The following is a 22,507-nucleotide window of genomic DNA, read 5'->3' on the forward strand; positions in this document are numbered from 1 at the left end:
CGATGCTTGAGAGGTAAAACTTGCTGACGTTATCCCTTTTATTGAAATTTTTTTTAAATTGCATGCTCTTGTAATTTTTTCTGCACATGACATAAAAACTGAATAAATACAATAAATAATTCTATTTATATATTTGTCAAACATTTCTTTTTTGATTCAATCAATTCAGTGAGCACAGTTGTGAGTGCTGCACAAGCATGGGGGAAATTCCGACTTATGTAGCATTCCGTGGAACGCAACCCTTACATAAGTCGGGGAGTTGCTGTATGTGTATTTACGGAACTCTAAATTTTTATACATTTGTCCCTTCCCCACCTTCTTCTCTTATTCACAGCATGGTTTTTAGAATTCTGCCATTGCAAAATTTTACATTGAATTAAATTTTTATAGCATGTGTACGAATATACATATTGTTAAAATTATTGTGATGTTTAAAAATAAGCACATTTTATGTGCATATTATAGAGGACAGTGAGGTAGCACACCAGAATAAATGAAGCTGCAAAAGGCAAGATGTCATTTAAAGTAGCATATCATGCAGAAATAAACTCAGTGAATTTGAACATGAACAAGTAGCAGGATGATATGGGTAAGACATTGCATGACAGATTTTGGGATTTCTCTCAGGCGTTCAGTACATGCTTTATGGAATGTGATTCCAAAAAGAATGTGCTAAATTACAGGCCCTCTACCCACTTTGGTCTCTAATACAGCAGTATTAAAGACTAAATTTCAAAGACTTCTGTTGAAGTCTTTCTGTTGGAATATCATGCACAATTGGAACACACTTGGCCATCAATCAAGGGGAGCATGTATTTTGATAAAGAAATCTTTAATGTCCAGAGTTACCAAAGAATCACCCAAGAGACCCTGGAACACACAGAAACAATTGTTAGTGCATGTGCTGTATATAGAGCATTCCATGGATGAGCTGCCAACCTTAAACATTTCATCACAAAAGCTTATGCACAGCATTGGATGACTGGTATCATGCTTATAGGAAATGATCTGTGGAGGCATGGAAAAGTGTGGCAAGCCTTGATATATGCAATTTTCATCAAATGGAAGAAATTGGATGTAGTGCCAGCGCAGAGAATATTTTGATAAGGATTGTACCATCCCAACTATGAAGTAGGGTTGTTGTTAGTCTAGTAGTTTGGGCATGCTTTTCATGCTATAGAAATGGGTGAGTAGTTTCCATGGATGATGCTATAGAAATGGGTGAGTAGTTTCCATGGATGATACCTTTGCAGGAGAAACAATATTATGATTCTCTATATTACATTCTTTGAACATAAAACAATAATCTTATGGCATTGCATGTACTTCTTTCAACAGGAACGAGCCAAAGTGTTAGGCATAAAATGGGCAGCTTTCATCAACAAGTATGCTTGTGGTGGTAAAAATTTAAGAGTACATCTAAACCAATTCTTGAAACATTTACACTGTTAAACGTTTCTAATTAATTTCCAACCCATGTCATTCTGATGTTGAAATAATCAAAGCAATCTATGTGAAATGGAAACTTAATGAGAGTTAAATTTTATAAGCTAATGAAATCCCTCTGCACCTTACTACACCAGCAATGGCAAATCTTTTTTTGGCCTGTGTGTTAGAAACAAGCTGCAACAAAAATATGACAATTTTTGGCTGACAAAAATAAAACAATTTTTGCATAAACGTAGAAAAAAAAACTGACTAAAATTAGTAACTAGTTTTTATTAATACAGTCTATTCCGGTTATTTGGGACATATCGGAACTAGTGCATTTTGGCCCGATTAAGCGGCTGCCCCAATTATGCGAAGCTTCACATAAATAGTTAAAAATACAGCTTTACAATTGATTTTCTGTATGATCAAAGCACATTATGATGGACTCACCATAGTAAAATACTATTCACTATACGATATGTAGTAAGCGCCAGTCATTGTGATCACGTTTGTGAATTGAATTTTAATTCTATTAAACAGCGATTCTAATTAGCGAAAACAGGAGGAATATTATCGACAGGCTATAAATGTAAAGATATATTAAGTACAAATTTACACTTTACCTTGCCAATTAAAAAAATTAAATGATACTTGAAAATCGGAATATTTTCCACAGGTTAGCAAAATAAAAATAAATTTACACTTACGTGCATAGCTTAATTTATCATACTGTGATATGTACACACTAACTAGTTGATATTTCTGTTCACTAACATTTGTGGGTGGCAGTTAAAATTTAAAACGGTAAAAAAGATAAGCAATCAATAACAAAGAACACGGCACACAACTCACAAGTAACATGATATGTGCAAGTGAGAACGGAATAACATGTTGCGAAGCTTAAAAGATTCTGAAAATTTATTTTTTATATTATTAAAGATTTCATGGAAGTATAAACACCTTTCACCATAACAGAAACAGTTTACTTATACACCCACAGAATTCCAGGTGTCGGTATTACCACAAATTCAATAAGATCAAGTTTACTATCCATTTATAATAGATTGCACTAACAGAAAAGCCCAATAAATCGGAAACTGCTAATTATTTAACGGTTGTGACCTCCAGAAATACAGCTGGACAATGTAGTATGGTCGGAGACAATCGTATGGTAATCTCTAGTACTGTGGTCTCCTGCCCCGATTAAACAGCATGTTGTCCCAATTAAGCGAAGTAAACCCTGGGTATTTTCTTGATTGGGTTCTGTTCTTTAAGATTTGTCCCAAATAAACGACTGCCCCGATTAACCGGTGGCCCAAATAACCGGAATCCACTGTATTATAAAATGGTAACTTCTGATGAGAACTTGGTTCATAATTTTGTGTACAATTACATTTTCAGTTTTCATTGCTAAATGTGGCTGATGTCTTCAAAATAAAGAAAGAAAAAAAAATTTTTTTTACATAAACTATTTATAAGTGGCTTGTCAGTACGTTTTCCCTTATGTGAGACCCTCATAGCATGCATGCCACTGGCAAGCCAATGGCATGCTTGTTATGTAATGTTGTATTACACTGTATACAATTATTAATGCAAAGTGCAGATGCACTGATGAAAATCATTATAACACTGAAATTCTATTAATGCAAAGGTATAAATATTTTTTTCCCATAAAATGGAAAAAAAATTGAATCACTGTTAAAATAAATATTAATTATAAGAATTTGTTTCCATGAACCAGTTGTTTCAATTTCTTCCCCCCCCCCAGATATCCTTATTAACACTTTACAAGGTGTCATATGAACACAGAAGGTAGGAATATCAGAAATAAAACTAGAACTGCATTAAGTTGATGCATGACAATCACAGATGAAGCAAGGTTACTAAGTCAGCCAATAACTTTTCCTGCTCTGGACTATCACGATTCAAATTATATCAGTTCTGGTTTTATTTCTGGTGATTCTTCATATTCATGTAATTATGAGTGCTATTTAGGATCTATGTTTTTCATTATAGTACTGATGGTCCTAGGCAGGTGGGCAGGAACAGCAGTGCATCACACCCGTTTCTTGATTAGATTTGGGTTCGAGTCCGTGCCCACCAAATACGGAGGATGCGGAAAGGTCAGGGAATGATCACCGCATATCCCCGGAGCAATATGGCCTTACCCTAAAAACCAAATAACAAACTAACGTGATGAGGCTCTCGGTTTTGGGGGGGGGGAAATAAAACACCTTGTTCGTGGGAACAGATATCTGTAATTAATGTGTTATCTTAACACCATTTACACTGTTAAATGTTTCTAATTAATTTCCAAGTCATTCATGTCAATGTTGAAATTCTATTGTCATTTTATAATGCAGTTACATCCCTGTTCTCCTATACTACAGGATCAGATACACAAATTCTGATAAGTTTCTCAATTTGCTGGAGCTTTATACTGCTGTATTAGAGACCAAAGGGGAGGAAAGCTGTAATTCAGCACATTCTTTGTGGATTCATGTTCCACCAATTTATGCCAGGACAGCTCACATGGTTGTCAATGATGTACAGAAACTTTACTAGCAGGGATAAGGAGATAATTATCCCTTTGTAAAAGGCCATGGTTAGGCCGCATCTTGAGTACTATATACAGGTCTGGAGGCCTCACGTTAGGAAGGATGTAGATCTAATGGAACCAGTGCAGAGAAGGACAACCAGATTGGTGAAGGGAACAAAAGGGTGCCCTAACCTAGAAAGGCTTCAGTTCTGCAAATTGCAGCATCTCAAGAGCAGGCACCTGCAAGATCTGAACAAAGTGTTTAAAACAAAAGTCTCTATTTCCATTATATTAAACATTAATCACAAATTAAAAAACATTAAAATGACAAAAGCATTTTTATATTCAGAATTTATGATATAAAAATATGACTATAAAACTTGCTTTAAACAGAACAAAACATATATACCAATGCTGACATGAATAGTTTTGTTCTGCTGCATGAATCATACCAATTTCTCACTTGCAAACTGTGGCAGAGTACATATTAGCAGTCAACATTTCTGTTACTCAAGTTTAAAAACAGCTGCCTTGTTATAGTACAGCATTTTTTAAACCAGTGTTATGGGAGACACCCAAATTCATTCACTTTTGCTGAATTGATATGATTTTAATTTATGGTGAGATTCTTAAGAATTCCGTAGCTGCTGTTCATTTAAAAATTGCCAACTCAACAATTACCAAATCGTGAAACATTTGCTGTTCTGGAGAGATAACTTAGAGAAACAGGTGTGCTGAAACAATTACAAGTGGATACTGGTAAAGAGATTTCAGTGCACTGCAAATGTTTAAGGGCAAATACTTTGTGCTGTACAACTGTCTTCTACTACAAGTACCAGTAGGTTGTTAGGTCATGTAAATGTTTCATCTGCAAGCAAAACAGACAGCAGTGGTAGACATAAAAATGGAATAAACTGTGACTCAAATATGCAGCACTTCAATTTTATGATGCTGCTTTAAGCGGTTAAAACCAAAAAAAGGTTGTAATTAGAATGAAGTAAAATTGCAATACTTCAATGGCAATACTACCAAAAGCACCTACATGACAATCAACATCATCTTTATACACAAAATTATAGCAAAGTTCTAAAATTGATTGATCATCAATGAGCCATTTCAAAGAATATTACAGAATCATACTGATTTTCAGACAAAATCTCAACCTAGTTGATGGGGGATAATACAAAAAAAAAAAAAAAAAAAAAAGAGAGAGAAAGAAAGAAAGAAAAACTATATATAATACAAAATATAAAAATTACATGATAAATAGAAACATCAGAAAAATATTGATAAAATATTGATAAATATTGAAAAATATTGATAAAACTATTCAAAAAAATCATTTAATTTTTATTTTAGTTTATTATTATTTTTTTGAATTATATTATTCTTGAACCAGTGTACTAAAATTCAGGGATACTTGCACATTCACTTTATATCACAGATTTTGCATGTGTTAGTTGCATTCAGTGTTCATTTTTCCTTTTGTAACAGTTGAGTTGACATTATTACCAATAAGTAAACTTTGTTTTATAAAAAACTTATAACGCAAGAATAAGGTATTATCATGATATATTGTATAAATTAAATCATATAGTTTATGCATAAAAGATAAAAACTATGCCTCTGGAAATATTATTAACATTTCAGAGGTATTAATAATGTTATTGATGTAGTAAACTTAGAATGTTTGCTGATTTCATTGGACTGATATTCTAATATTTTTTTTTATATATGTAGAGAACTAAGCTTTCTGAAAGAAGAAGGATGTAACATGACTTTTAATTTTATTCATTTAAACAGGTAAATTTTGTTTAGAATTTTTTATATTGTTTTTATAAATAATAAATTATGTAACACTAGTAGTAGAGCCTGTTGAATTAAAAAGAATTTAAATATAATTTCAGTTGCATTTTAATCAAAAATCCACCTCAATTTCAAATGTTCAGATGCTAATACTCACATAGTTCCTGCCTGTGTTTTTTGATTTGCCACTTTTGTGCATATCAATAAAATATTGACTTAATATTTTTATAAAATTTGTTTAAAATTTTGGAATTTAATATATAATGCATGGTTGGAGGACAAGTTTAATGCCTGCATTATAACCAGTTGTGGGACTTAGCCGGTTTGTACCGGTTTGGCAGAACCGATACCTAATTTTTTGTTGAGTTTGTCGAACCGGTTGTTAAAATGGCACTTGTGATCAGGGTTCTCTCTAAGGTAGTGGCCTAGGCAGCCACCCAATGTGGAAATCACAAATTTACATTCCTTACTCTTTTTTAACGTTCATTTATGCAACAGCATATTCCAAGTGCCCATAGTTCATTCCATCCATAGGTGAAAAAACTTAGACGGAACTATGCTTGTAATATTTATTTATTCATTTCATAAAACTCATTATACCTTTGATGAAATACTACATTTTTATTCCCTTGCGTTTGTTACTTAAGTAAACAAACATATAATGTAAAGAGAAAAAGTGCCAAACAACCAGGGGGTGACACACTGTCATTTGTTTCAGCTTTGTGTTACTCTCTAAATTCACACGAGATATTATGAGTGCGTTGGTGTTCCCCGATCAATAAAAACAATTGGAAGCTAGGACACAACGAATCAATAGAAATATAGATTTCAAGGGTTATCTTGTCGCCCATTTCAGAAGCCGTGGAAGAATGTTCTTCCATGTTGGAATCCTTGTGCCAGTGTGCACGTGGTAATTAAGACATTTTTATCATAACTTTCCCGTGGCAAACAGGTTTGTCGTACACATTATTCTATCGTATTTAATCTGCATAGCCTATGCCATTTATTAATTCAGCAAGAAATTTTCATTTAGTTTCGATAAAATGAAGAAAATGTATGTTCTGACTGATGTTTATCAATGGTATAAGCAGTTCTTTGTTTATAAAAGTTTACGATTTGACCACACATGGACAGAACCAGTAAAAATATTCAAATATATAGGCACATATCCCCTCCTGCTCTATAATATATTAAAATAAAACATTTTTAAAATTTTTTGCAGTAGCCCTTAACATGTTTGTTGCTGGTCATGAGTCAGCATGCTATCGTCAATAGCGTTTTATTTAAAAATAAAAACTTACTGCTTGGATAAGCACAGCTTGATTAAAGCAAGTTAGCAAAATGGATTATATTTTACCTTTACATGTTACTGTCTATTCTTATCATTACATATTACTATCTAAATACAGTAAATCCTTGATTTAATGGATTTTGGATTTTACAGATGAAAAATTTTCATTGCCACCAGAGTATATTCATAAAATGGGAAAACTGGGACCTCATGAATCACAACAGCAAGCATCCCAGTCTGTTTATGGATAAGCTCACTATCATATCATACCCTTATTTCTTTATTATAATCTTACAGTATATCATCATGGCCCCAAGAAAACTGGTGAAAAGAGAAAGCATGTGCATCTGAGTGGTGTGCAGAAATTAACATTGTTAGGGGAAGTTAGACTAGCATGTCTGTTTCCTGTGTCCCAGAAATATGGCATGGGGAAGGAAGAAACTGTGAAAAGCAAAACTAAGCTTAAGGAGTCTGGCTCTCAAGCACCATTACATTGTCATGGCAAATTATCTTCTATTAATTGTGTACTATGTATATGGCAATAAATCCAAGGTAAATAAAAGCTTGTATTTTTATCATTTAACTTTATTTCAACATTTCTAATACATACATACAGAGTAACTTTAATTTTCAATTATGTAGGATACAAATGACCTTGGAAAAAAAGCTTCAAGAATGAGACTGCAGGAATTTAAAGTGAATTGTGTGTCAGAATAGAAGGTCCAGTGCACAGAAAATGACTGAAAAATTCAATTTAGGCAAAAAAAAACCTAAAACAGAATACAGTTGAACAACAGGAATAAAATCCAAACTATATTATATGCTGACGATCAAGTTATAATTGCAAAATCCGAAGATGAACTACAGATAGCAGCAAATGAACTTAATAAAATAGGTAAAAAGTACGAGATGAAAATCTCCACCTCAAAAACAAAATCAATGGGATTATGTGGAAAAAACATACAAAGAGTCAAAATTGTTATTGATGATAAAATAATAGAACAAATATCTGACCCTCACCTATTTGGGAAATTTAATATCAAATGAAGGGAAAGACATCCACACTAAACTACAAAAATATAATAAAATGAATGGAATGATTAAACGCCACTTCAGAAAACAAATGACAACTGGAACAAAATTACGACTGCACAACATCACTTCAAAACCAGCCCTCTTCTACAGCTGTGAGACTTGGATCATAAATAAGAAATATGCACACAAACTAGAAGCAGCACAAATGAGATTTTTAAGACCATTATTAGGCTTTACAAGACTAGACCACCAAAGAAATTTAGATATCTGCGAGAAATTAAAAGTAGATAACATAGTAAATGACATAAAACGGTATCAGGAAAAATGGATCAGCCACATAGAAAGAATGAACCCAGACTGGATCCCAAAATTAGCCTTTAACTACAAACCTACAGGCAAGAGAGATATTGGTTGACCAAGACAATGATGGAGAGATCAAGACTACCTCCAAGAGCTACAATGGAACAGGTCTTAAAAGACCTAAGCCGGACCAAGTTCATGATGATGAAACCTACTTCTGACCGAACTATGCATTGAGAGTTGAAGAATCTGGGATTTGATAGTCATGTGCCTATATGAAAGCCACTTCTTTCCATAAAAAATTGAAAGATTCAACTGGAGTTGTGCTGCCAACATCAAGACCAGACTGTGGACCAGTGACAAAATACGTAGTCTGAACATGTGAGGCCATGCATCAAGGGCTTTGTGTCCACCACTCAAGTGGCTGCAGGTGGTATCATTGGTATCATCTGTTGTATCAGACCAACTTTCACCCTGCAGTACTTCATTTTCACTTGGATTGCAACTATTGATAATGCAACTATCCACCATGCAAAACTCGTATCTGAATGGCTCGAGGAACGTTCCCATGATTTCTAATCTACCCTGGACAGGGCAGTTCCATTTTGCAGTTCTTTACCAACCACAATTTAGCAGCTGACAAATATCCTGATGGAAGAATGATCAAATATGGAACCAAACTTCCATCAGACAGTAGAATCCATGGCAAGACATGTATGGGCTGTAATTCAGGCAAAAGGTGATCTACTGAATAAAGGTTTCTAACATTTTGGCTAGTGAGTGTATAATAGAATGCTTTCTACTTCTTTACCCATTGGCCTATGCACATCTAGTTGAAAACAAAATCGTAAGTACTCATAAAAGCATGTTGTTTTTGGTGCAGTCATGATGCATAAACTGAAATTTAACAAAAAAGTGACATGATTTTCAGTGAGAAATAAAAATTATATAATTTTCTCATGCAAGTTCAGAGTGTGAGCATTATGCAAAGGGATAAATACTCATATACATGTGGTATTTATAATTGCATTTCATTTAAAAATAAACATACTAAAATGTAGAATCTAGTCTGAAGTTGCAAACTGTGAACTTCCTCACAGGCTGACCGGGCTAGCCAGGTGGGTATAGTGCCTGCCTGGCAACCCAAAGGTCGTGGGTTTGAATTCCGCCTTGGGCTTGGATCAGAGTAGTACAAAAACCTTGGGAGGTGCATTATGGCCACAGAAGCCCATGCACTAACAACAACAACAAAAAAAAAAAAAAAAACTTCCTCATTTTAAATTAAACTAAACAAAAATACTCTTTTTGTTGAAATATCAAGCTTTGTTTAAAGTCAATATTATTAAATACAGAAAAATGTTTTCCATTTTCATTTATGAGCTTACTTCCAAAAATACTTAATTTCAATGTTCATTACTTAAAATGTTTAAACTGTCAGTCTTGTAAGTTATATCTTGCGTAATACAATATTATATTTATACAGTATTGTTAAATATATTATCAAATATTGTATTTAATAGTATTACAGTGAACTGTAACTTATATTCATAGAAGGTGTATGGAGAGTTGGATACCGATTATGTAAAGTTGATATATATTTTTTAATAAACATGCTAATTTCATTTTCTGCCTTGTATTTTTAGAGTTTTCTGTGTCCAGGATGAATATCCCACTGAACTCCTCTGTCTATGGGACAGATATGCCAAAACGAAGAAAACTTATAATGATAGGCCAGGTGAAATAACTTTTCAAGAATTTAAATAAGTTTATCAAATCATTTCATATTAAATAAATAGACTGATTTTGTTACTTAACTGTTGTAAAATTATAATATCCTGTACACTTGCAAATATGCATGGTTATGAAGATATGTCATATTTCCATACAGTGTGAAAAATGGTCTCACAAATTTTGTAAGTAATAGGAATATAAAATGAATATTAATTAATATTAGTGATCTTTTACCTCTTCTGGTACTTTTGGTAGTCAATAAAAAGCTGAATTTGAACTCCTGGATAGGACCACTAATAGGGCTAACAGTAACATGGCACCACCTGGAAATTTAGAAAACTGATGAATTCCACTACAGTATGTATAATGTATTTAGGAAAGATAGAAGGGATGGTGGGGGTCATGCTTCTTATCAAAGAAAGCCTGAGCATGAAAAGAGCTTTTCTGAGTCTGAAGTTACATCTGCCAGCATAGAATCTGTATGGTGTGATTTAGTTGGAAGCAAAGGTATAATGAGAGTGGGAGTAAGCTACAGACCAGAAGATTGTGAAGAGTATGACGAGAGTGTCTACAAGCAGATGAAATGGGCAAGCAAGCGGGAATGTCTTATTATGGGTGACTTCAATCTGCCTCAGACTGATTGGAATAAGTGGGAAGAAAACTCACCATGGGGAAAAATGCTAATTTCGTTTTTTTTTTTTTAATGAATTAGATGAATATTTGTACCAGCATGTTAGAGAAAATAGTAAGGGTAAGAATATTCTTGACCTCATCATTACTCATGAATTGGATAACATCACAGGGCTTAAAGTACAGGAACCATTGTCAGGTAGTAATCACGCAATCATCAGTTGGAAGGTGAAGAAAGATGATGCAGTAGTTAAAGGTAAAGGCACAGGTTTTAATTTCAGAAGAGAGGAATTTGACAGTTTAAGGCACTATATGGCATCCATTAATTAGGAGGATTGCGGAGTGAGGGCAAATACATCTGAATTATGGCCCCGAGTGCCAAGCGATATATAGTGCTCTTTCCCAGTGATTTTGTTATATTTTCTTTCTAGTGCTTTTCTCATACTCATTTCTTTGTAAGTGGTTCTGTACTTAACAGATCCTAAGTAAGTACCCAGAAAGGAAAATTACCTTTCTTTTCCTAGTATATTTATTAATTTTTTGCACTAACAAACTAACCTCTCCAACCGCTTGGCCACTAGGTGGCACCGCTCCTGCCTCCACGTGGCGGGGCCAGAAATCTGGGAGGAAAAGCGCTCACTCCCAGGGCTAAAAGGAGCAACAATGGACTGTGATACATGTCCACCACTAGAGCCGACAGGCTCTCAACATACTGAGACTCGAAGAATGGAAGACGATCCCAATCTGGCAAAAAGAATGAAAAAAGACTGTAACAAATCAGAATCACCAGCTTTTCTGATTGTACATTCTTTATCGACTCAGCCGCTAAGCAGACTCTCTCCCTTTGTCATCCAGAGATGTCTGGAGAATGCAGCAGATACACCGAAAATGGTGAAAAGGCTCCAATCAGGAGATCTCTTAATTGAGACCACTCAAGCAAGGCATTCAGAATTTTTATTAAAAATGACATCTATAAGCGGAATCCCAATCAAAGTCTCACCACATAACACCTTGAACTCCTCAAAAGGAGTAATAAGTGAGTGGGATTTGTTGAACGTAACTGAAGAGGAGATAGTCGTGGAATTAGCAGAACAGAAAGTAACTCAAGCAAGAAGAATTATGATAAAGAAGGATGACAAACTTGTTCCCACACGTAATATTATACTGACCTTTAGTACACCAAATTTGCCGACCTCAGTTAAAGCAGGCTACCTAAACTGCCGTATCTGCCCATACATTCCAAACCCTTTAAGATGTTTCAAGTGCCAAAAGTTTGGTCACTCCCAAACAACATGTAGAGGCGAAAATACTTGTCCTAACTGCGGGTCAAAAAACCATTCACAAACAGAGTGCACTGCAAAGGTTCCGGAATGTCCAAATTGCAAGAATGACCATCCAGCATACTCAAAATCATGCGAACTCTGGAAAATTGAAAAAAAGAATACAAAAGTACAAGACTGAGAATAAGGTCACATATCAAGAAGCAAGAAAGCAAATAAAGTCAACTATCCCAAAAACCATGTACGCTGCCATTACACTAAAATGCCAAGCTGTTTCAACCCAAACTGATGTATCAATTCCGCCCAATACATCCATTGCAGAATGGGCACGATCTGTGCTATCAACATCTCAACCTACCAGCAAACCCGTTGTAGTTGATGAAATAAGCAATACCCCTATCACAGTTCCGCCTAAAATTAAATCATGTGATAAAATGTCAAATAAATCACGAAGGCAACAAGCCACTGAATCACAAAAGGCAAACTCAAATAGAATGGACTCTGAAAATATAACTACACATGATGAAACAGTACTTGATCTTCATGCAGAAGATGATATGGAGACTGGATTTTCATCAGGTCAAACTGATGACGTAGAAGAGGGTACAGATTCCGGACATCCCAATTTTCCTAGAAAAGATAAAATGAAATACGACCGTCAAAAGCAACCCACTCACAAGAAACAGACAGACTCGCCTTCCCTCCTCAAACCCTGATAATGCAGAACATTGTTCAATGGAATTGTAGAGGTTTACGCAGCAATACCGATGACATCTATGATTTAATCTCCCGATATGGTCCTATAGCCGTTTGCATACAAGAGACTAATCTAACTCCACAAGTCACTCCATCAATCAGAAATTTTACATTTTACAGAAAAGATAGAAACTCCTCATTATCCGCACGTGGAGGCGTCGCGATTCTAGTTGACTGTAAAATACCATCTAGAAACATTCCGCTTCAAACCCACTTAGAAGCCATTGCCGTACGTGTATCAGTTGGGCAAATTCTAACTCTAGTATCTCTATACCTTCCACCTAACAAGATGTGCACGTTTAAAGAACTAGAAGACCTTATAAGACAGATACCACCACCTTTTTGTATCTTTGGTGATTTCAACGCGCATCATCCATTGTGGGGATCAGACCACATGGACAGTAGAGGACACTTGATCGAGACGATACTAGACCAACTGAATCTAACATTACTGAACACTGGTGAAAATACTTATACTCACCTTCCCACTGGATCTATGTCAGCAATTGATTTAACACTCTGTTCCCCCATATTATACCCCAGTATAGAATGGACAGTATTAAACGACCCACACAACAGTGATCACTTTCCAATCCTATGCAGAATCCAAACGCTTCAAACATCATATCCTGATAATCGCTCAAAATGGAAAATTCTCAAAATTCTCCAGAGCAGACTGGAAAAAGTTTTCAACCCGTCTTTCTTTTGATAGCCAATTGATCAAACTACAATCCATTGATGATGCCACAGAGCATATTACCAGACAAATACTGACCACTGCCTCCGAAGCAATACCTCAAGCCTCCGCATTTAAACACAAAAACCTTAAACACTGGTGGAATGAAGCTTGTACCAATGCCAAAAAGGAAAAAAATAAAGCTTGGAACCTGTTCCGGAAGTTTCCAACTACCAACAACCTAATTCAGTATAAAAGGCTAAAGTCAAAAGCTAGGCAAGTTAGAAGAAAAGCCAAAAAGGAATCATGGATACAGTTTGCCTCCACTATTACAAAGGATACTAGCAGTCGTCTCATCTGGAAAAAGATTCGAAAATTAAATGGGAAATATCCACCTCTTCCTTCTCCCATCTTAATCAAAAATGGACAGGAAATTTCTTCTTGTCAAGAAATAGCTAACGTCCTTGCAAAGAACTTTTACCAAACATCTGCCACGTCAGCATATAGCAACTCTTTTCTTAAAATCAAAGCTTCAGCAGAAAGGTACAAAATAAAATTCCATACTTCCCAATATATTGGCTATAATCAACCGTTTAACCTATTTGAACTGCAAACAGCATTAAAGAGATCACCTAACAGTGCAGCTGGACCTGATGGTATATATTATGTAATGCTGAAACATATAAACAGTACAGCCTTGAATTTACTATTAATGTTCTATAATCGGATTTTTCTTGAGGGTACATATCCATCTTCTGGCATCATTCCATCATTTTGGCCTTTCCTAAACCAGGAAAAGATCACACATTTCCAGAAAATTACCGACCTATTTCTCTAACTAGCTGCCTAAGTAAAATCCTAGAAAGAATGATACACAGACGGCTTACCTGGGCTCTTGAAACTAAAGAACTGATGAACAACAATCAGTTTGGTTTCCGACAAAACAGATCCACTTTAGATCTAATGGTGAAAGCCGAGACTAACATCCGCAATGCTTACGTCAAAAATGAACATCTTGTTAATGGTAAGTCTCGATATAGAAAAGGCTTTTGACACTACCTGGAGATACAGCATATTGAGAGAGCTTCATTCCATAGGATTGCGAGGGCACTTACCAGAATTTGTTAAAAATTTTCTTCAACACAGAACCTTTCAGGTCCGCTATCAATCTGTACTTTCCCGGTCCTACACTCAAGAAGAAGGTATCCCGCAAGGATCAGTACTGAGCTCTACCCTTTTTTCACTTAGACTGAACACCATAACACACAACATCCCAAATACTGTAGAACTATATATGTATGCTGATGATCTAACTATATCTTGCCGTTCCCAAAATATACATACCATTGAAAGACAGCTGCAACTCTCTATAAATAAGTTGGAGGCGTGGGCAATGCAGAATGGTTATCGTTTATTAGATCAAAAAACAATTGCAGTTCACTTTTGCAAAAAACGTAAGCTATACCCAGAACCAGAACTCAGATTAAAAAACCATTTGATCCCTCTCACCAGTAATTTCCGTTTTTTAGGCCTAATATTGGACACCAAACTGAACTTTGTTTCACATATCACATACCTCCGAACTGTCTGTCTAAAGAAACTTAATATACTTAGGTCCATTTCTGCTATGACATGGGGAGCTGATAGATACACTCTATTACATTTGTATCGTGCTATTATCAGATCTCGTTTAGACTACGGTGCTATTGTATATGATTCAGCTAGGAAAAGCGCATTAATCAGACTTAATACCATCCAACACAGTGCCCTTCGAACTGCTCTGGGCGCATTTAGAACATCCCCTGTTCAGAGTCTGTATGCAGAGGCACACAAACCTCCACTTCACCTTCGAAGGAAAATGTTGCTTCTAAATTATGCAGCTAAAATTCAGAGCTTTCCAGACCATCCCATTCGACCATTGCTTTCCAACCCTGAGTGGACAACGTTCTATAACAGTAAACCAAATGAAAATAGACCAACTGGCACGAGACTAAAAGATTTGCTTCACACCTGGAATATTGATTTTGATAACATACTTAAAGAAAGCGATATTCCTGATCCACCCTGGTCTGTAAATCTCCCTCACTGTGATACACACTTTCAGCAATGGGGAAAGAACTCCCTGGCAAATGAAAATATCAAACAACTACATAAAGAACATGCCCTCAACAATATACAAAGCTACCAAATATATACAGATGGCTCAAAAACAGATTCTACAGTTGGTGCTGCAGCTGTCTTTCCATCTTTTACAGTCTCCATATCACTACCAGTTGAATGTAGCAGTTATACTGCTGAGTTATATGCAATTAAACTAGCCTTACAGAATATTAACACTATCCACAATACTAGCAGTATAATATACACTGATTCATTGAGTGCAGTGTCTGCTTTGGGTAATCAGTTTTCAATATCACAACCAATCGAAAAACAAATCATTTGCTACTTAAACCACCTACGAAGTAGGAATCATAAAGTGAAATTCTGCTGGATCCCAGGGCATTCTGGTATCTTAAGCAATGAGAGAGCAGATCAGGCAGCCAAAAATCCAAACAGTACAATGATAAATCCAAACAGTACAATGGCACCAGCAAATTATAAAGTACCATATAGAGATTATTTGAAGCATATAAAAAAAGTCTGTATGTTTCAGTGGACAGAAATATGGAAGGCACAAAGTAATAACAAGTTGCTCCAAATCAAAAAAGAACCTGCGTTATGGATTTCCAGCTTTAGACAAAATAGATAGGAAGAAGTTGTTCTAGCAAGACTAAGGATTGGACATACTCATCTAACCCATATGTTTCTACTCATGGGGGATGACCCACCTCGATGCACGCATTGTTCACTACCACTTACAGTCAAGCATATACTTTTAGATTGTCCTCACTATTCTCCTTTCAGAAGAATTTTCCACTCTCAATCACAACTACAAGAACCGTTATCGCTTAACCACATGATTGGCAATAGTGCTAACCTAGCTACACTCTATACATTTCTGAAGGAAATACATATATATGAATTCCTATGATGCCAAAATAGAACATATTATATTACCTTAGAATAATAATGTAGGACCTGGCACATTTTGGCCTTAGCTGCCCTTGTGCCTTTAAACACCAATACCAATACCAATCTGAATTATGAAATACCTTTAATGCAAAAATCACAAAAGCTATGAATGAATACACACCATTAAGAAAATATTGCAGAAGGAGGATGCCAAAATGGATGACTGCAGAGTCAAGCCGACCGGGCTAGCCGGGTGGGTAAAGTGCCTGCCTGGCAACCCAAAGGTCGCGGGTTCGATTCCCGCCTCGGGCTTGGATCAAAGTACTGCAAAAACCTTGGGAGGTGCATTATGGCCACAGAAGCCTATGCGCCAACAACTACCAAAAAAAAAAAAAAAAAAAGACTGCAGAGTCAAATAGAGGAGGAAAAGGTAGCAAGGGACAGTTACAGAGCGATGAATAATACTGAAGCCTACAACACTTACAAGTTGATTTGTAATAGTGTCACAAATAAGTTAGAGAGGCCAAAGCTGTGTATGATAAAACACTGGCTAAGGGAGCAAAGAATGGGGACAAAGAATTTTTCATGTATGTGAATACAAGGAAGAAAAAAAAAAAAAGCTAATCAGATCTGACCCTGGTGCACTGGGTGTGAGAAATTCAGATAACTCCGCTGATTTTGCACATGCAGATGAATTGAACAGGTACTTTGCATTTTGTCTTTCCTGAAAGAAGAGGCTGTGCAAGTGAGGCCGAGTCATATGAAATTAGTGATTTCAAAATTACAGATGATGTTTATTAGAAAAACATTTGAGCATAAAGGCAAGTAAGGCTCCTGGAGATGATGGCACATACCCAGTAATTTTGAGGGAGGCCACCAGAGAGTGTATTGAACCATTGAAGTTAATTATGAGGGCATCTTTTCATACTCAGGGGAGATTCCTTTGAATTGGAGAAGTGCTGACATATGACCAGTACATGAAGGCAGTTCTAAGAGCAAAGTTGGTAACTACAGACCAGTTAGTCTGACTTCAGTGGTAGGGAAAATGTTAGAGGCAGTGATTAAGAGAGTGCAATCTAGGACATTTAGATAGATATGGCATTCTGAAGGATACACAACATGGCTTTTTAAGGGTAAATCATGCTTAACTAACTTAGTAAGCTATTTTGACACAGATACTTGTGAGCTGGATGTAGGGAACAATTTCGACATAATTTATTTTGATTTTAGCAAGACATTTGACTCGGTCCCTCATGAGAGGTCACTGTATAAGCTGGAATATGTTGGGATTACTGGAAAGATTCTAAGATGGATAGCTGGATAGCTGCAGGGCAGAAGGCAGAGAGTTGTGATTAATGGATATTCTTCAGATTGGCAAAGTGGATTCCCCCAAAGATTAGTTCTTGGACCACTGTTGTTTTTGATTTTCATAAACCACATTGATGAAGGGCTAAAAGTTGTGATGTCAAAATTTGCAGATGACATGAAGATTGGCAGAGTCGTTAATGATCAGTGCCAAACAGCACTCCTTCACGATGACTTGAACAGGCTTCAAGATGGTTAGAGAAGTGGCAGCTATGTTTTAATGCAAGGTCTTACACTTGAGGAATAGCAACCCACAACACTTCGTGTGGGTGAATTTAAAACAGCGGAGGAGGAAAGGGATCTGAGAGTTACAATACGGGCAGATATGAAATTTTCTGAACAGTGTAAACAGCCAGCCAGGAAAGTCCATGTTGTCCTATCAGTGATTTATTGAAAATTATCCTGTACAGATAGGGTGGTCATAATACCACTGTATAAGCCAATTGTAAGACCACATTTGGCGCCTTCGTAGCCAGGTAGGCAGGAGTGGCAGTGCTTAGCACACGCTTCTTGATTAGACCGGGGTTCGAACCCGTCACCACCAAATACGGAGGATGCGGAAAGGTCAGGGAATGACCACCGCATATCCCCAGAGCAATATGGCCTTAGTTGCCAATCCTCCTAAAAACCAAATAACAAACAACAAGACCACATTTGGAATACCGTGTTCAAGTATGGAGACCCCATCTGAAAAAAGACATTGAGATTCTTGAAAGGGTCCAAAGACAGGCAACTTGCATGGTGAGATTGGCAAAAGGGCAACTGTAGGAGGAAAGACTCTATAATTATCTGGGCCACAGAGCTTGGCAACCTGGCACCTCAGAGGTGACCTAAATGAGGTTTTTAAGGCTCAGAGAGGGGTTAGTAAAATAAATGAAGGCAGAATTTTCACTGTTATAAAGAATTCCAGATCTAGGAGCCATAAATTCAAATTACAGAGCCAGAGGTTTAGACTAGATTGTAGGAAATTTTCTTTTAGCTGCAAGTTGTTGATTGCTGGAACAAGTTTCCTTTGCAGGTAGTTGAGGCTGACAGTTTGAATAAATTCAAAAGTCAACTGGATAGTTACCAAAGTGATGAGGAGGGAAGCACATAATTTATATTTTCTTATCTACTTTTCCCCCCCTTTTTTCTTTTCTTTTTTTGGCTAATACAATAAAAGCCTGTGTCCTCCTTGAACTATTTGTGAATACTTTTTACTATACTATTTTGTCATGTTATGATTATGAGGTTAAGCAAGACATACATAAATTTAATTATTAAATAATGATACTGAAAAAAAAAAAAAATACACACACACATATATATTTGTTGTAAGTAAATTTTTTGATAGATAGTTTGAGTACTTTTTATCTGTCTTAATATTAATCTATCAGATTGTTAATGGTAAAATTTAAGACATTTTTGCACTAATGGTAAATGGCCAGTAGACATGTTAGTGTTGCCAGTAGCTTTGTGTTGCCTATTAATATATAAATGAATTTTCAAAAAAGCAAAATTATTATAAAGAGGAGAAAAAAGGAGAGATACTAAAGCAAAATTTACAAGTATTATTTATTCTACATGAACGTTACTCCATTATATCATTGGAGGCTTTCAATGAATTAATATTCACTCAGAACGATTAGTTATATTTATATATATATTTTTCTATTAATCTTTTCCAATTTTACTGAGTTATGTTCTTTGATACCTATTATCTTTTAAATCAGTTTTCAGCTGAAGATTTTGTCTATCGAGGCAATGTTAGGCGGGTCTGAAAACTGCTATCTGGGGGGGGGGGATTCACAGACTAATAGATTAACAGTAGCCACAGGCAGAGGTGGAAATGATTCTTGCACTGTTTCTATTGGAATGAGTAGCAGCCTGGAAAGCCAGTTGCTGGAGATTTCAGAAACTGCTGGGGGTCTTGAAACAAGTAAATATATGGGCCGTGTTAGAATAACAAACAGTAAGAACAGGTGCATATACACCAATACTAGGAGTATAGTAAATAAATTTGATGAATTTGAAGTGCTGGTTAAGAAATCCAAAGCAGATATTGTTGGGATATCAGAGACGTGGTGCCACTCAGATATAAGGGATGCAGAATTGGAATTTGGGGAGTACAATGTGTACAGAAAGGATAGGAAGGGAGGAGGGGTTATGCTGTTAGTTAAGAAACACCATAAAATCTAACAAAGTGCATCCAGTTGACATAGATGGACAGTGCAATGTTGAGTCAGTATGGTGTGATATAAGCACTGGGAAAGCAAAAATGAGGGTAGGAGTTTGTTATAAGCCTAATGACTCTGATGAGTACAATGAATAATTATTCAGAGAAATAGAGTGGGCCATCAAAGTGTCTTTTAATGGGGGATTTTAACTTCCCAGATATAGACTGGAACTTATGGGTTGGTCACTTGCATACTAGCAAGGGTTTCGTGGATTTATTGGATGATTGTTTTCTACAGCAGCATGTTAGTTGTTTGTTTGTTATTTAGTTTTTAGGAGCATTAGCAACTAAGGCCGTGGTGGTCATTCCCTGACCTTTCCGCATCCTCCGTATTTGGTGGTCACGAGCTCGATCCCCAGTATAATCAAGAAGTGTGTGCTACGCACTACTGCTCCTGTCCACCTGGCTACGGAGGCACCAACAGCATGTTAGAGAGGCAACAAGAGGGAGTAACACTCTTGATCTGATTATCAGCAGTGATTATTCATGCATTAAGGGTTTACAGATAAAGGAAGCACTAGGTGGCAGTGATCACAGTACACTGATGTGGAATTTACTTAAAGATGTAACTACCATCAGGGGTAAAGGGAAGGGTTTTGCTGTCGTAAAGGTGACTACAGTGGTTTCAGAGATTTTTTAGGTTCCGTACAGTGGAACCACCTGATGATGTTACCAACAACAAATTCTAAATGAGAAGCAGTCAAGGAAGTAATTTTGGAAGCTACTAGGCTTTTTGTTCCAACTAAGAAATACTGCTCTAGGTTCAGGCCCAAATGGATGTCAGATGAACTAATGAGACATATGGCATAGAAGAAAAATGCATGGGATGCACATAAATTGTCAGGCGACACAGAAGCCTATGGTAGATACAAGCTAGTCTGTAATGAAGCCACAAAGGCGGTTAGGCAAACGAACGAAGTTTATGAAAAATACTCAGCAAAGGATACAAAAAAACCCAGCAAAGACTTCTTTACTTATATAAACTCTAAAACCCAGGTTCTCAACCTGTGGGTTCCGACCCCCAAGGAGTTCGCAAAGTGTTTTCTGGGGGGGGGGTCACCATGGTTATTTTTAGTTGCAATTATTTTTATAGGAAATTTCACCATGGAGATTTTCAACACTTATTTATTTGAATATGGCATATGGCTACACTGCAATATTCTACTAGTGCTTATAACACTGATTTTTGATATATGAAAGGAAGTGACTTAAGGTCCACCGCAGCTGTACTTAAAAAATATTAAAAGCCCGCTGTGTTCATACATATTAAACATTTCATATTATTTTAATTATTTGCTATGGCGGGCCTTTAATATTTTATAAAATTTCTGCCACGGCAGACCTTGATTCACTCTCTAAAAATAAAATATACAAATGCAGTGTTATCATTAGAATAAAATTCTATGTTACAAATAGTAAACTGAAAAAAATATTCACTATGATGCAAAATTCATTTTTAATTGGTGTCTTGATGTGCGAATAGCAGACTGTTAAATAAAAGTGAGTTGCTCTCTTAACTCAGTTGAAGATCATCCCGCCCGAATGTTTTGCTGATGCCACCATGTTTGCAATGATGTAATTCAATAATGTCCATGATGGGCTGTCTAATGCAAACTGGTGCAAATTTAGTTCACCAATAGTCAACCACCTTTAGTTGGCACCATGATAGAAACCAGCCACTCGCTGTCGAGCGCAGGTTAGCTACTGCTTGCACTTTCTAAAATCTAAAGAGCATCAGTAGGTCGTCATCAGTCCGTGCTGTCTGTGCTAAATCCATACCCATGGAGAAAAAGCGTAAATATTCAGAAGACTGTGGCGCCTCCATAGCCAGGAGCAGCAGTGCATAGCACACTTTTCTTGATCAGACCAAGGTTCGAGCCTATGACCACCAAATATGGAGGATGCGGAAAGGTCAGGAAATGACCACCGCATTAGCATTAGTAGAGGCATTTGATGCAAGAAAGCAAGCTTATGCAGCATCAGCCAAAAAAAAAAAAAAAAAAAAAAAACCACTTCCACTTCACCCCTCTGTTCGTTCAAAATACCTGTCCAGCTGAGCCTTAAACTTATTTAGGCTATCAACTTCCACGACAAGGGATGGAAGTCTGTTCCACCAACCAACCACCCGCTGGCTAAAGGCAAATTTCCGCACGTCTGTCCTACATCTGTCTTTCCTCAATTTGAATTTATGCCCTCTCAGGTGATTATTCTGAGCGAGAGGAAGAATCCCATCAGCATTGAGCATGCTCAAACCATTCAAGACTATACACCTCTATCAGATCACCTCGCTGGTGCCTAGTCTCCAGACACTGTAATTTGCAAAACTTAAGCCTTTCTTCGTAAGAGCACCCCTTTGTTCCATTCACTAATCTTGTTGCCCTTCTCTGTACTCGTTCCAGCAGCTCTACATCCTTCTTGAAATGAGGCCTCCAGACCTGTA

The 22,507-nt window shown here is 36.4% G+C and overlaps 1 protein-coding gene across 1 annotated transcript in view; it reads left to right on the plus strand.

Moving 5' to 3' along the window:
- The window catches only part of LOC150087374 (uncharacterized), a 75,144-nt gene that overhangs the window by 40,576 nt on the left and 12,061 nt on the right, over positions 1-22,507 (plus strand). The window contains exons 7-8 of the mRNA XM_090372459.1: positions 5,711-5,773; positions 10,046-10,137. Of these exons, the coding sequence (XP_090228585.1) occupies positions 5,711-5,773; positions 10,046-10,137 (155 nt within the window). The remainder of the gene's footprint in view (positions 1-5,710; positions 5,774-10,045; positions 10,138-22,507) is intronic.

The sequence above is a fragment of the Mastigoproctus giganteus genome, chromosome 4 (assembly GCF_048544385.1).
Source record: "Mastigoproctus giganteus isolate SK-2022 chromosome 4, ASM4854438v1, whole genome shotgun sequence".
NCBI classification, from domain to species: domain Eukaryota; kingdom Metazoa; phylum Arthropoda; class Arachnida; order Uropygi; family Thelyphonidae; genus Mastigoproctus; species Mastigoproctus giganteus.